At 32.2% G+C, this 13,958-nt stretch overlaps 1 protein-coding gene across 1 annotated transcript; it reads right to left on the bottom strand.

Moving 5' to 3' along the window:
* On the bottom strand, window positions 1–13,582 carry LOC118181598 (U9-ctenitoxin-Pr1a-like). Its single transcript, XM_035350753.2, has 4 exons — window positions 13,435–13,582; window positions 12,084–12,189; window positions 2,127–2,239; window positions 1–238 (listed from the first exon to the last, which is right to left on the bottom strand). The coding sequence occupies exons 1-4, from the start codon at window positions 13,480–13,482 to the stop codon at window positions 203–205; spliced, it is 303 nt and encodes a 100-aa protein (XP_035206644.1). The 5' UTR covers window positions 13,483–13,582; the 3' UTR covers window positions 1–202.
* Between the last annotated feature and the right edge of the window lie 376 nt (window positions 13,583–13,958).

Below are 13,958 nucleotides of genomic sequence, written 5' to 3'. Positions count from 1 at the left end.
TATTATTAGGTATCACAGAATTTATTTAGATAAAAATAATACAAACACATGCTATAGTTTAGTTTCTAGCTTTGCAGCTGGTCATTTGTAGAAAGGAACACAAATCAAGGAAAGATATCTAATTTCTGGAAAAATTAGTTGATCTTAGCAGAATTTATTTAGCTGGAAATAATACAAATATATGCTACAATTTGTTTTCCAGTTATGAAGCGTGGCACTTGTACATCGCGGGCAAGATCTGCAACAGAAAAAAATAATTTACTGTCTTACCTATTTCCAAAGATAAAACACACAGACATACAAATACACACACGCATATATATATGTAAGATAATAGCAAAATACGATGGCTGCGTTAAGAAACGATTGGCGACCTCAAAACTAACTATTGTCAATTTGGTGTTCTACACTCTAAGTTCATCTGCTCTCCTAAGTTCTCGATCTTTCCACGTTACATAACAACCTAAAATTAACCAGTCACAGCTTAACTGTACTTTATGCACCTACCTAGCATAAATAGCTACTAACTGCGTAGTTCCTTTCTTCGTTCTTCACTTCTGCTTTCTTTCGCTGCCGCTACCCCACGTGGAGTTTACTTTTCTAATTTTGTCCATTGATTAAGATGTACGCTGTACAAAATTAGGGGGGATAGCATAGCGCACTCTCAGTGATGTGCATTATCAAGGAATAAAATTATGTGAGGAATCTATCGTTATGTGTGTTCTTTGAGTGTTATCTTGCTAAATACGCAGTTACCTGTTAACATACATATAAATATTATTCCGATTTGGATTTCTCAAATCCAATCAGTGACGTTTTAAATCAATCTCTAGGAAAACGTGATGCGACGGAGAATTTATTCGTTTGAAATTCATGAGAAAAAATTTATCCTGCAAATTTTCGCATGATCTATTATGCCATTATATCAGATTAAATATGAACTCTGGTGGAAATTTTGCCTCAAATCAAGCATCCTTAGTGTAGCTAAAGGTTAATTTCGATTCTTTTTGTCATGTCTTTATGTTCTGCAGCTGTTGAAATTGTAGCTAACAAAAATAGATACAGCTTTCTAGAACATTAAAGAATGCAGAATGGCGCCTATAATATTAATTAAATGCCGAACATAAGCTGTTCTTCAGTGGATGTTTTTCATTTTGCTAGATTGTCTATCGACTCTTTCTGTCATGCCATTATTTTATGTATCCGTGGAAATTATTGCTAAAAAATAGGTTCGGCTTCCTAGAAAATTAAAGAATGAAGATGGTACCTGTATCAGTAATAAAGTGCCAAATAAAAGTTATTCTTCAGTGGATTCAATCATATTGTGAGAAACAGATAACGAAGTTGCGGATACATTAATTGAAAATCGCACTGAAGTGAGGCGTCAATCAGTATAATACATTAATTTATAAATTAATTGCCTCTTCATCCGACAGAAAATTATAATGTGTTAGACTCTAATTTGAAAGGTTAGTAGACAAACAAGGTTATGCTCTTTCGAACGCTAGAGTTCAATGGTTTATAGTTGCTGATTTCAGTATCGTCTCAGACCGCTCCTGTCTTGAAATATGTTTGACACGCATCGGTAATGCAAACAACTGCCCATACTTACATACTGCAGTGATTTTAGACATTTTAGCACCAAAGGCAAATCTCAAAATTCTTTTATTACTTTGACATTTAGGTTCAATGTATTAATTAAGTTTTGAACCGCTTCTTAATTTTAGCAGACACAGAGCGCCCCTTGGGCAGTTGACTTTGCTAGGAAGTAAGAGATATAGTGCTTCTTATTTTTCTGCTTTGTAAATTAATGTTTATATTTGATGCAAATTCTAAATTTTGCTGGAATTAAGGGGGCTTAAAAATATTGCTAATAGGGCTATTTTCTGGTATTTAAAAAACACTACTCTTCAAGATGTACTTGTAACCAAGATATTTGTTAATTTTGTCATAAGTGACATGTATATTGCGTATAAATTCCGTGCTGTGTAGTTATAATGTTTAAAAGGTGACTACAGAGTAGTCATACATTTTACATCAGGGGCATCATGTAACAGGTGTGATATAACAAACGGAGTCCAGAGAAATAATGATAGGGTTTATTAAGAAGATGAAATTATACTTACGCTGTTTTCATCTTTTTCTTCTTGTTTGCATTCTAGTCCTTCAGCACAAGGACAGGCGAATCGGTATTTGTTATCTTCCTTCCATTCATCGGGATGCTGAATGCACAAATCACCTAGAAATGAAGCAAAAATATGATACATAAAAAAGCTAGTTCGCTTTAATGGTTATCAATTTCCATTACAGACGAAGAAGAACGTATATAATGTGTGATAAACAGTTAATATTAGCATAAACAGTATGTAGCCCAATGTATGGTATAATTGCAATTAAAATAAGAAAAGTGCTTTGCAAAGGAATATTACAAATGAAGGTTATAAATTGTCTACTTCATTCGTCAGATTATCTAAAGGCGAACATGAATTTGTACAATTGTGATGGGAAACGTGTGAATGGATCAAAAAACTGAAATTAGTTTTTCTCGTAATTGAAAAGTGTTAACATATCATATGTTAACTAAACAGAAATTGAAAACAAATTCAGATTCTTCGAAATCGATTTTAACTGAGATGTAAATTAAAATAAATCATTTCACGAAAGTAAAGTTATAATTTTAAATATGCCAATTATTTAACATGATTCTATAGCAACATCAATAATAATTCTTTCCAAGTTATTAAATTGGAATAACTTTTATAGATGTTTATTATGAATATCGAATAGAATTTAGGTATATCTCTGTTTAATGGAATTACTAATGATTTTAGAAATAAATCTTTTCATTAGTATTACAAAGGCAAATCTAAAATAAGTACTAAAAAGCGTAGTTTTATATCGTGAAATCTTACAATAAAAATGCAGCAATATTGCCAAGTTTCATTATGAATATTTTAGATTATTTCTTTTATTTAAATCAATGTAAATAACGACACTTAACCATCTTTTGACCTAGGTAACCAGTTTACTGTTTCTTAACTGAATTTAAGAGTAAAGAGAACTTGATATACAACATCACTTAGATTAGAAAATATACTCTTCAATAAATAATTTGTTTTGCATAATTTTTTGCATCTTCAACTAATTCCAAATGTTTATCACCTTTCTAGTTTTAACATACTTGACAACTTCTTTAACAGTACGCTACTTTATTCCCGTGAAGAAAACAGTAATTTGCATATTTTCGAGTATAAAAAATGAGGTACATTGAAGAATGGAAATGGCAAATAAAATACGAGTAAACAGGAGAAAAAAAGGGCAAACAATTTGACCTTGAAACTAAAGTGTCAGACACCTTTAGATAAATAATTCTCTCTCTCTGTCTTTACCCCCCCCAGTAATAGCAATTTCTGGTTTGCAATCAAAGAAGACAAAGATTTTTCCTCTGTCAGAGCAATTTGAATCAAAGTCTTTTCTATGCCAAAGTGTTTCTGAATTTTTTATACTAAAATAAACACAACTTATGTTATTTAGTTTGCTTTTCAAATAAAGAAAAAAAAAATCTCACCGACGTATAAGTTCGTAGTCAAGTATTTAGAAGTGAAAGCAAGAAATAGGAAAATATTCTGATAGGGTAAAAATGGCTTTTTTCTTACCTCACAAAGTCCCACACAATTAAAAAAAAAGTCTTTTGAATAAAATGGGAAAACCTACAGTTAAAGCAAAACACCTACAGTTAAAGCAATCAGTATAATTAATACATGACTAAAAGTGATGTATAATGTTAAATCTTAAACGCAATTATAGCTATGAATACCGTAGTTTGCTTTTAAAGTTAATTGATGTATGTAATTTAAGTATTTATTTTTGTAAGTTATACATGCAGTTTTTTTATCACAGGGTGCTCGAAGAGAAGAAACATATTTTGTTTCAGCCACCAGAGCTCTCTGCCTGTCTGTTAGATATTATTTCGCAATGCGCAGATTGTATGCGTAGTTCGCATTTTGTTCTTGCATTCTTAAAAACCGCTAATTGTAACTCTGTCGTTTTACTTTGTGCTGTGTTGTGTTAGAAAGTTCAAACCGCGAATAAAGGTTGAATTTACAGTCCACTCGCAGTGATGTATTCTTAGGTTTATTAATTTAAAGTTAAGATACCGCTTCGCTACATTATTTGGTCGTCATACGCCGGAGCTTCGAGAAAAACCCGCGCTTGTGAATAAGAATTCTACGTGTCCGTAATGGAGTTGATAATGCAATTTCGGTTTAGAATTCTCAAGACTTACGGAATGCATACAATGTTCGAGGTGAGTGAAATAGTTAACGCATTTTAATTGCATTTGAGATTTCCTTATTGCTACTATTGTTGTGTTTAGTGTTTAAAGTATTAGTAAAATCGAGAATTTAGAATATTTTCAAAATGTCAGATATAGAAAAAAAAACGAAAGAAAATTTTGAAAACACAGTTAACTAAATTCATTGAGAGAATAGATTATGATAACTTAGATAATGCTGAAGCTGAATTAATCTTAGAAAAATGTAAAATTTTTAAGGAAGATTTTAAATCTCTATTTAGAGAAATTTATACAAATTGTGATGATGAAAAAACAGACACTTTCGTTGAGGAAGAACAGTCGATTTTAGAGAAAATTGAGGAGGTTCACTTAAAAATTATTCGTAAGTTAAAGATTTACAAGGTAGTAAATGCAAATGGCGACAAACCTGTCGTACCTGAATCAATCTCTGAAAGTTTAAAGTTACCAAAATTATCTTTACCCACATTTAGCGGAAATTTAACTGAATGGATAACATTTAAAGATTTATTTAACGCTAGTGTTCGCAACAATCCAAATCTTTCTGGAGCTCAAAAATTACAATATTTAAAGAGTTCTTTGAAAAATGATGCTTATCGCATTATTCAGTCAATTCCCATAGCTGATCAAAATTTCAGTATTGCTTGGAATTTACTAGAAGAGAGATTTTCTAATAAGAGAGAACAGATATTTGCTTTTATTAAAAGAATTCTTAACGTTTCACAATTACAAACGGAATCTGCATCCTCGATATTAAGTTTAGTAGATAACGTAAACGAAATAACTCGCTCATTGGAAATATTAGATCAAAGGATAGATAATTTTAGTGATACTTTGTTGTTGTATATTATTTTGCAAAAACTTGACGTTTCGACAAAGTTGTGGTGGGAGCGTCAATTAAAAAAAGATGAAATACCAAAGTTGAATGACTTGATAGAATTTTTGAAGAATTACGCTAGAACATTACAGAACAGTAAACCTTTAGTTAGTAAAACGCATAAATCAGATAAACCAGTGTATAATAGGGTTACTTCTCTGATTTCTAATTCTACCTGCTTATTTTGTAAAGAAGATCATTTTTTATACAGGTGTTCTAATTTTTTAAATTTACCAGTGCGAAAACGAATAGAGTTTGTTAAGGCTAATAAACTTTGTTTTAATTGCTTGTCTAATGTCCATAAAGTTAAAATGTGTAAGAGTGCAAACACCTGCAAGCATTGTTTTAAGCATCATCATAGCATTTTGCATTTAGAAAATAATTTCAAACCAAAACATGCATCTAGATTCCCTTCACCGGAAGCACAAGTGTTTGTTCCGAAATCGCAAATTAAACCAGAAAACAACTTGAGTGAGGGTTCTCCAACTGTTTGTGCAAACAACTATGAAAATAAACTTTTTGGTGCTCATGCTAATGGTAAACGTAGTCATGTACTTTTGTGTACTGCTTTAATTAAGGTTCAAAACTCAAACCAGGAATTCATAAATTGTAGATGTTTACTAGATTCAGGTAGTGAAAAATCATTCATTCGTCGGAAAACAGCTATCAATTTAGGATTGAGCATAAAGGATTCGAAGATATTAGTGTCATGCTTAGGTACTTTCAATACAACTACTACTGGAGAAGTTGACTTGTTGTTTACACCTCATTTTAATACTAATTACAGAATTTCAACATCCGCTTACATAATAGACAAAATTACAGGAAACATTCCAAGTGTAACTTTACCTTTGAATTTATATGAAAATTTCCAGGATTTAACTTTAGCAGATCCTACATTTCATGAATCGGGAGAAATTGATATTTTACTTGGAGTTAATGTATTCCTTACTTTAATAAATGGCGAGGTAATTAAAAGGGGCAAAAATCTTCCATTTGCATGTTGTTCTAAGTTAGGATGGATAATTGCTGGAACTACACATTTTGAATTCCCAAACCGTAAGCAGGTTTCAGTCAATACGCTAAACGTAAACACGGAGGAATTAGTTAAATCATTTTGGGATTTGGAACAAATTCCCACATCGAAACCTTTAACTAAAGAGGAAAGATTGTGTGAAAATCATTTCGTGGAAAATCACGTGCGTAGTGAAAAGGGTCGTTACTCAGTAAAACTGCCATTCAAGCCTAAAAGAAATGAGTTGGGTAATTCCAGACCATCAGCCTTTCGCAAGTTTCTTAGTCTGGAACAAAAATTAATAAAAATTCCTGAAGTATATCAACAGTATAAAGACTTCATGTCCGAATATTTATCACTTGGACACATGGAAGAATTATCCGATGATAATCCAGATAAAGTAAATTTTCATTATTATATACCTCATCATCACGTGCTAAAAGAATCCAGTCTTACCACAAAATTACGCGTCGTTTTCAATGCTAGTGCCAAAACTACATCAGGGATATCGCTTAATGACACGCTAATGAATGGTCCCAAGGTACAATACGACTTATTTACTATTCTTTTGAGGTTTAGATGCTATCCCATAGCCATTACTAGTGACTTATTGAAAATGTATCGACAAGTTCAAATTCATGATGAAGATCGCGATTACCAAAAAATATTTTGGAGAGATGATCCATCGAAGCCGATTAAAACTTACAGGTTGTGCACAGTTACGTACGGCACTACTTCCGCTTCATACCTGGCTACTCGCGTACTCAAACAACTAACAATTGAGGAAGGAACTAAATTCCCAAAGGCAGCTGAAATAATATTACACAATTGTTATATTGATGATGTCCTATTTGGTTCAGACACAGTAGAAAACGCAGTAGAGTTAATTTCCCAACTGAGTGAACTTTTACAAAAAGGTGGCTTTCAATTGCATAAATGGTGTACTAATGATCGCTCGATTTTGGAAACTGCTTTGAGTGCTCGGAACTCAAATTCTTCATGTGCAGTAGTTGATACTAAATCAATAAAATTATTGGGTTTGGAGTGGTATCCAACGCAAGACGAGTTTACTTGCCACTTTGGAAATCTCGAAAACAGAGAGTGTTCTACTAAAAGAATAATTTTATCTTCTATTTCGAAAATCTTTGATCCACTTGGTTGGTTAGCACCTTTTATAGTTGCAGCAAAAATCTTGCTTCAAGACATATGGAAATTACAAATCTCGTGGGATGATCCCTTGCCAGATGAAATCAATCAAAGATGGAAAATCTATTGTGAAGATATCGCAAATCTTGAAAGCATTCATATTCCTAGGAGAGTATTATTGCCCAAATCTACAAATGTAGAACTTCATTGTTTCTGTGACGCATCAGAGAAAGCTTACGCCGCAGTGATTTATTTAAAGTCTTCAAATCATTCTTCAATTTCGGTGCAGCTACTAACATCAAAAACTCGCGTAGCTCCCCTGAAAGTAATCTCTATTCCTCGTTTAGAACTCTGCTCTGCAGTTCTATTAGTGCATTTGGTTCAAGCTGTGCAGAATTCATTGCAAATTCATGTTGACAGTATTTACGCATGGAGTGATTCAATGATAGTTTTGTCCTGGATACAATCAGAACCAACACGCTGGCAAACATTTGTAGCCAACCGTGTTTCAGAAATTCAATCAGTCTTACCTTCATCACATTGGAATCACATAAAAGGAAAGGAGAATCCAGCTGATTGCGCATCAAGAGGTCTTTTGCCTTCAGAGCTTTCTACTCATGACTTGTGGTGGACAGGTCCTCAGTGGCTTAATTCAAATAATATTCCGTTCTCTATCAACTTACCATTTTCAGAAGAGTCTTTAAGGGAACAACGGAAAAATATTTCTTGTTCAATTGGAACAGTCGCTTCGCAAATTCCAGTCCTTAATGAAGATTCATCATTTTTGAAACTTAAAAATCATCGCATGGTGTTTTCGGTTTGCGAATAATTCATCTAAATCTACCGCAACAAGAACTAAGGGTTACCTTAAAACCGAAGAATTGCAATACGTTAGAAATGCAATTGTTAGAGTAGTTCAAATGGATGAGTTTTTTAATGAATATAATCTTCTGAAAAAGAATCAACCGTTAAACTCAAATAGTAAGATCCTTTCTTTGAACCCGTTTATCGATAAGAATGGACGTTGGAGGAAGATTAAGACAATCCAACATCGCGCAGGACAGAAAATATCCTATTTTGTTGCCCAAGAAACATCACATAACACAGATTATAGTGAATCATTTTCATATATTCCATCTTCATGCAGGCCCCCTGCTATTGCTATCAGTAATTAGAAGAGAATATTGGATAATCCACCCTAGGTCAGTTGTAAGACAACAGATTTGGAAATGTGTGAAATGTCATCGTGTACGAGCTAAAACATCTACCCAGATAATGTCTGATTTACCATCGTCTAGAGTCGTTCCGTCAAAGGTTTTCTCCAAAGTTGGAATTGACTACGCCGGGCCATTTCAAGTGAAGCCCAGGCAAGGTCGAGGAGTAAAACCAATGAAATGCTACATTTGTGTATTCGTGTGTTTTACTACAAGAGCTATACATATTGAATTAGTAGGTAATCTTACATCAGAATCATTTATTGCCGCTTTGAAGCGCTTTGTGTCTCGAAGAGGAAAACCAGGAAGTTTTTCCTAGCTCAGATAATATTGTGCGTATCGTGAAGATCAAAACCGCTAACGGAGTTTTCAAAAGGCCAATTCACAAACTTAGTGTTTTGCCTATCAACGATTAAGTTTTTTTCCTAAAGCATTATAACTTTGTACTTTGCTTTAGCTATATAAGTTCCTGAATTGTATCAAGGCTTCTGTGCATCTGTTTTGAGAACAATTTAGTTTCATTGCATAATTACATATTATGTTTTCTTGTGAATATTTTGATGATACATTTTTGCATAATTTAATATTGTTATGATAATTTCATTTTGTAAAAGCTATTTATTTTGAAACGATGTTTCAACGCCGGGCGGAATGTTTCAGCCACCAGAGCTCTCTGCCTGTCTGTTAGATATTATTTCGCAATGCGCAGGTTGTATGTGTAGTTCGCATTTTGTTCTTGCATTCTTAAAAACCGCTAATTGTAACTCTGTCGTTTTACTTTGTGCTGTGTTGTGTTAGAAAGTTCAAACCGCGAATAAAGGTTGAATTTACAGTCCACTCGCAGTGATGTATTCTTAGGTTTATTAATTTAAAGTTAAGATACCGCTTCGCTACATATTTAGACTGCAAGTTTACGTAACTGTTTGTCTATCTGAACTCAAAATCTGGCTTAGGACGACAGTACGAGATTTGAAATATTACCTGTTAACTTACTTATTGTTATAACAGCTTGGGGCACTAATGAAAACGAAAAATGATAAAAATGATTGGAGATCAGTTCCTAATCTCAGTTTATTTCAGAAACCCCACAAAACACTATCCCATCAGTTTAAAATGGAAATCCTTTTTTCGAAATAGTAAAAATGTACAAATATGTTAGTATACAATTTTCGTCCTTTTTTATTACTTCCTTGTACGAAGTAAAGGAAGTATTGTTATCGCGAAAATTTTCGGGTGTCATATTTCAACGAAATCGATATCCATTTTGACCGCTATTGAATACAACTGAACGATGTTTTTGCTTGACATCTGTAGGTAAAGACAGAATAAAAGACTCTTTTTCCTAAAACGGGTTGCAAAAAGGATTTAAAAGAGATTTTTTTCGTGGCGTCTGCACGTACGTACGTATGCATGTATATATCTCGCAAAACTCAAAAACGAGTAGCCTCAAAAAGTTGAAATTTGGTATATAGTGCTGCTATAACATGTAGTTGATCACCTTTCTTTTTGGTTGCAATCAACCGCACCAAAAGTACCAAAAGTATATATATATATATATATAATTCTAAATTTCTTACTGTATATATATTCCCTCTGTTACTCGGCTCCGTGAGCTCAGTTTTTGTTAATTCTTATGTGTTGGTAAATTATAAAGTTTTTGCTCTAAAAATGATTGAATTATGTTGGTGTTATCTTCGGGTTAAGAGTTTCATCATTTAGTTAAGCTGCATGCAATAGTTGTAGAATTATCAACAATTAAAAACTGTTTAAGTGCGGGTAAGCCTAATTTTTTTACCACAGCAGCCATATTTGTTTACATTTGAAACTTAGCAGAATAGTGATGCACATTCAGTTTCTTTTTTGCTGAGTGGGACTAAAAGTAAGCTTCAGTTTTGTGAACCTAAAAATCTGCCTTTTTGCCCTCTGTACGAACTGCTTGTTTTTTGCATTAGCCCAAAGGGACAATTTGCCAAGATGGGCTATTAATTTCGTTTTGGAATTTTGCGCACTTTTGAAATTGGTGAAAATAAGATGGTCATGTGAGCTCTGGCGATCGTGCGTTTGCAGTCGTCTGATATCTTTTCCCCGGCAGGCCTTGTCATATATGTTTATGCAAACAAGTATTTAGAATTCAAAATGTAACGGCTATTTTTTGCTTACTAGGTTAGTTTATTCTTTATTCTTTCCCTCGGCTTACCCGATTAATTATATTTCAATAATATTTCAGTCTAATATGTTTATGTATGAGATGTGTTGTGAATAACAATAAGTAACACTTAAATGACATGGTCTCGAAGCGAGACTCAAGTTTATTCTTTAGTGTGATATAATATTATTATTTATTTTTGTGATATTGCTGTTAAATTGAATTTTATGGTTTAAATGCGAAGAACATGATATTTAATAAATAAAAGTAACACGCAAAACGTTAAAATGCCCCTTTGGGCGTAATATAAAATCTGAAAACTTTCCGATTTCATTTCTCATATTTTTCAATTTTTAATAAAGATATTTTGAAGCTTTATGCAATTTGCTTTGCTGCGAAGTGAGAACTGAATTCATTGAATGAGAAATATATCTCTAATGAGATTCGAGGAATAAAGTTTAAATGAAATGCAGCAAAAAATGCGCATAATTTAATGTTCCGTACAAGAAAGTCATGTGGTGTACGCAGCAGCGTTTTTGTGTTAGTCTTTGTTTCAGAGTGTAGAAACGAAATTCTTATCTTAGGAGCTCGAATGTTGATGTTTGTTTATGGTTTCAAAGTTTTAAAAAATAGTGGAGGTCCCGAGGTGGTTAACTGCGGGAGGTTATTAGCTTAAGAGATTTCACTACATGTGGGGTACTTATACATATGGAGTCTTCGCATTTACTGATTGGAGCCGCTCTTTATTATAAGGAGAATTTTAAAATGGAGACATTAATGCATCCCAGAACAAGATTTACTGATGTTACCCATCTTTCCCCCAGTCGCCTACAGGAAAGAGAAGAAAAGAGGAAATTTAGGAGCGTTTGAAGTGCTCTTCTGGTATAATAACAAACAGAACACTACCGTAATCTGAACATTTCGAATTCAAAACCGGGAAAATGTCAGAGGAATTTTGCGAAATCCTCGTACAAAACCTCTTACATTACTCTTGATGATGATATCACACAGTGACTCGACCTAATAAATAACTCAACAATTTATGATTTAAAAATGTCAAGAAATATGAAATATTTCCAACCTCATGATTATATTAAATTTTTATTACAGTACTTCAGTTAATCATGAAAAAGTTTTGGGTATATGAAGTAAAGGTATTCCTTCCCCTTTTGAAAATTTTTTTGTGGTCTAACGAAAACTCTAATTATACAGTTCGTACGATTGTATATATTTATGTATAAATAATTAGCGTTTCTACAAATATTATCTAACGTATAATTTATTTTTTAAAGGTCCTCTCCAATAATTCTGATTTTTAAATGGTTTTACTTCATTAGAGGAAGAGAAAGACTTTCTAGAGGTTTAGCCATTACCTTCTGTTTTCATTTTTTGGCACCTAGAAGAAAATATAATTCCTTTGACACAGCATTCGTCAGCTTCACAATCATCGGAGCTTTCGCACTTTTTTGCCGATGCTACCTAGGAAATATTTAAAAGATAACAAGATTTTAGCAGACAAATTCATCACAGCAAAACTTGCAGACTAGTATGCATTGCAATATCAGTAAAACTCTTAATTAGACTACTGTTATCTAATAGAAAAAGCTTCAAATACATTTTATTTAATGCAAATTCTTTTTCAAAAGGCAAGTTCTTAATTAAAAGTACAACAAATTATGGAAAAAGACTATTAGCTATAAATTCAAACAAGAATTAAATGAAGCTGTAATGAAGTAATAGTAATTTTCAAGCAGAAGTTTTGTGACTAAAACGAAAAGTTTATCTTGTATCGTTTATGTACTCAAATGGCTTTTGCTAATTTATAACATTTCCCAGTTTCATTTACAAACTATTCATTCTGATTTAAAAAGGAAAATATCCAAGCTAACTTCTAAAAGATTTACTTTGACACACCTTTCAAACGGCGCCTTTTTAAAACATTGCTTTCGAATTATATACTACTGTTCAAGAAGCATTCTTAGATTTTGCATTTAAAACTGAGATCTAACTTACATGATCAGATTTTTTAAATAGTTTTAATTTTGGAAACGTGAAGTAAGTTCCTAGTAGAGTTTTCCTTAAAGCACTGAATTGCGTAAAATTCTCCTGAAGTTTGTCTTCTAGTAGTATTTACACGTTTAAAAGTAGAAGCTGAATAAAAAAAATATTTTTGAAATTTTCCTTATAAGTTTATAACATTTTGCTGATACGTAATTAACATTTGTTTTCACCATCTGATTTTTCAACTGCAATTAAAATATATTCATAATTATAATTTGACGTTTTTTTGAAAATTTGCATTCAAATTTAATTTCATTCATAAAATATTTTACATGCATAAAATATGTATATCATTGATTCATCGCGTTTGAATCAGGTTATGTATACATATTTTATGAAAAATAAGTCAATTTAGCTGTACTTTTAATTTTTTTTAAAAATAAAACATTTGTTATCTATTCCGTAAAAACCGGTCTCGATGTGTTCTAGTAGTATATTTTACTTGAGATTATAGGTACAAGGATTAGAAAAAAAAAAAAAAAACATCTCTTTCACAATGAAATAAATTCCGTTTAAACTAATGGAAAAATAGGAAACCTTTTTACGATTAATACACCTTAAAATTATTTTTCTTCACTGAAATTTGAAGATAATTAGCATTATAATTTTTGAAGAAGAGATTTTTGAATAGCACTTTTAAAAAACATGTGATTTTATACTCACGGCAAATACGATGCAGACGCAGAGAACGGCTACGGTTACTTTCATCATTTTGAAGGCGAATGACGTACATCACGCAGTAAAAATTTGCATATATACCAAAAGCGTGAGACTTTTTGCATGTGTTCTTTCACTATCTTATGAAAAAATGAACAGGTTGCCAAAGGATGTCATAGTCTGTGAAGTGATAAATGGAACCATGATAGTGAAAAAGTGTTTCTAGTCAATATCTCTTTTTAGGTTTCTATTTTTGTGAATTGTACGTATATAGCGAATATATTATCAGTTTTATAAAAGTGTACAATGCACTTATATCGATTATATTAGCAATTTTAAAAAATATATAATAACTGCATATAGAATACATTATCGATTTCATAAAAGCTTACAAAGCAGAAAAAGCAAAGAATTTTCCCAATTAACTTCAAATAAAATTTTATCGATCTCATTGGTTTCAGATAAAATAGTTTTAAGTCCTCTTTGAAAAATGCCGTGAAATTTTGATTTAGTTAATTTCTTCAGAGCTA

The sequence above is a fragment of the Stegodyphus dumicola genome, chromosome 1, assembly GCF_044657685.1.
Source record: "Stegodyphus dumicola isolate Sdum_Otavi_A_Nest chromosome 1, ASM4465768v1".
In the NCBI taxonomy this organism is placed as follows: Eukaryota; Metazoa; Arthropoda; class Arachnida; order Araneae; family Eresidae; genus Stegodyphus; species Stegodyphus dumicola.
Note: the sequence above shows the minus strand (reverse complement) of the source record. Positions and strands in the feature narration are given on the sequence as shown.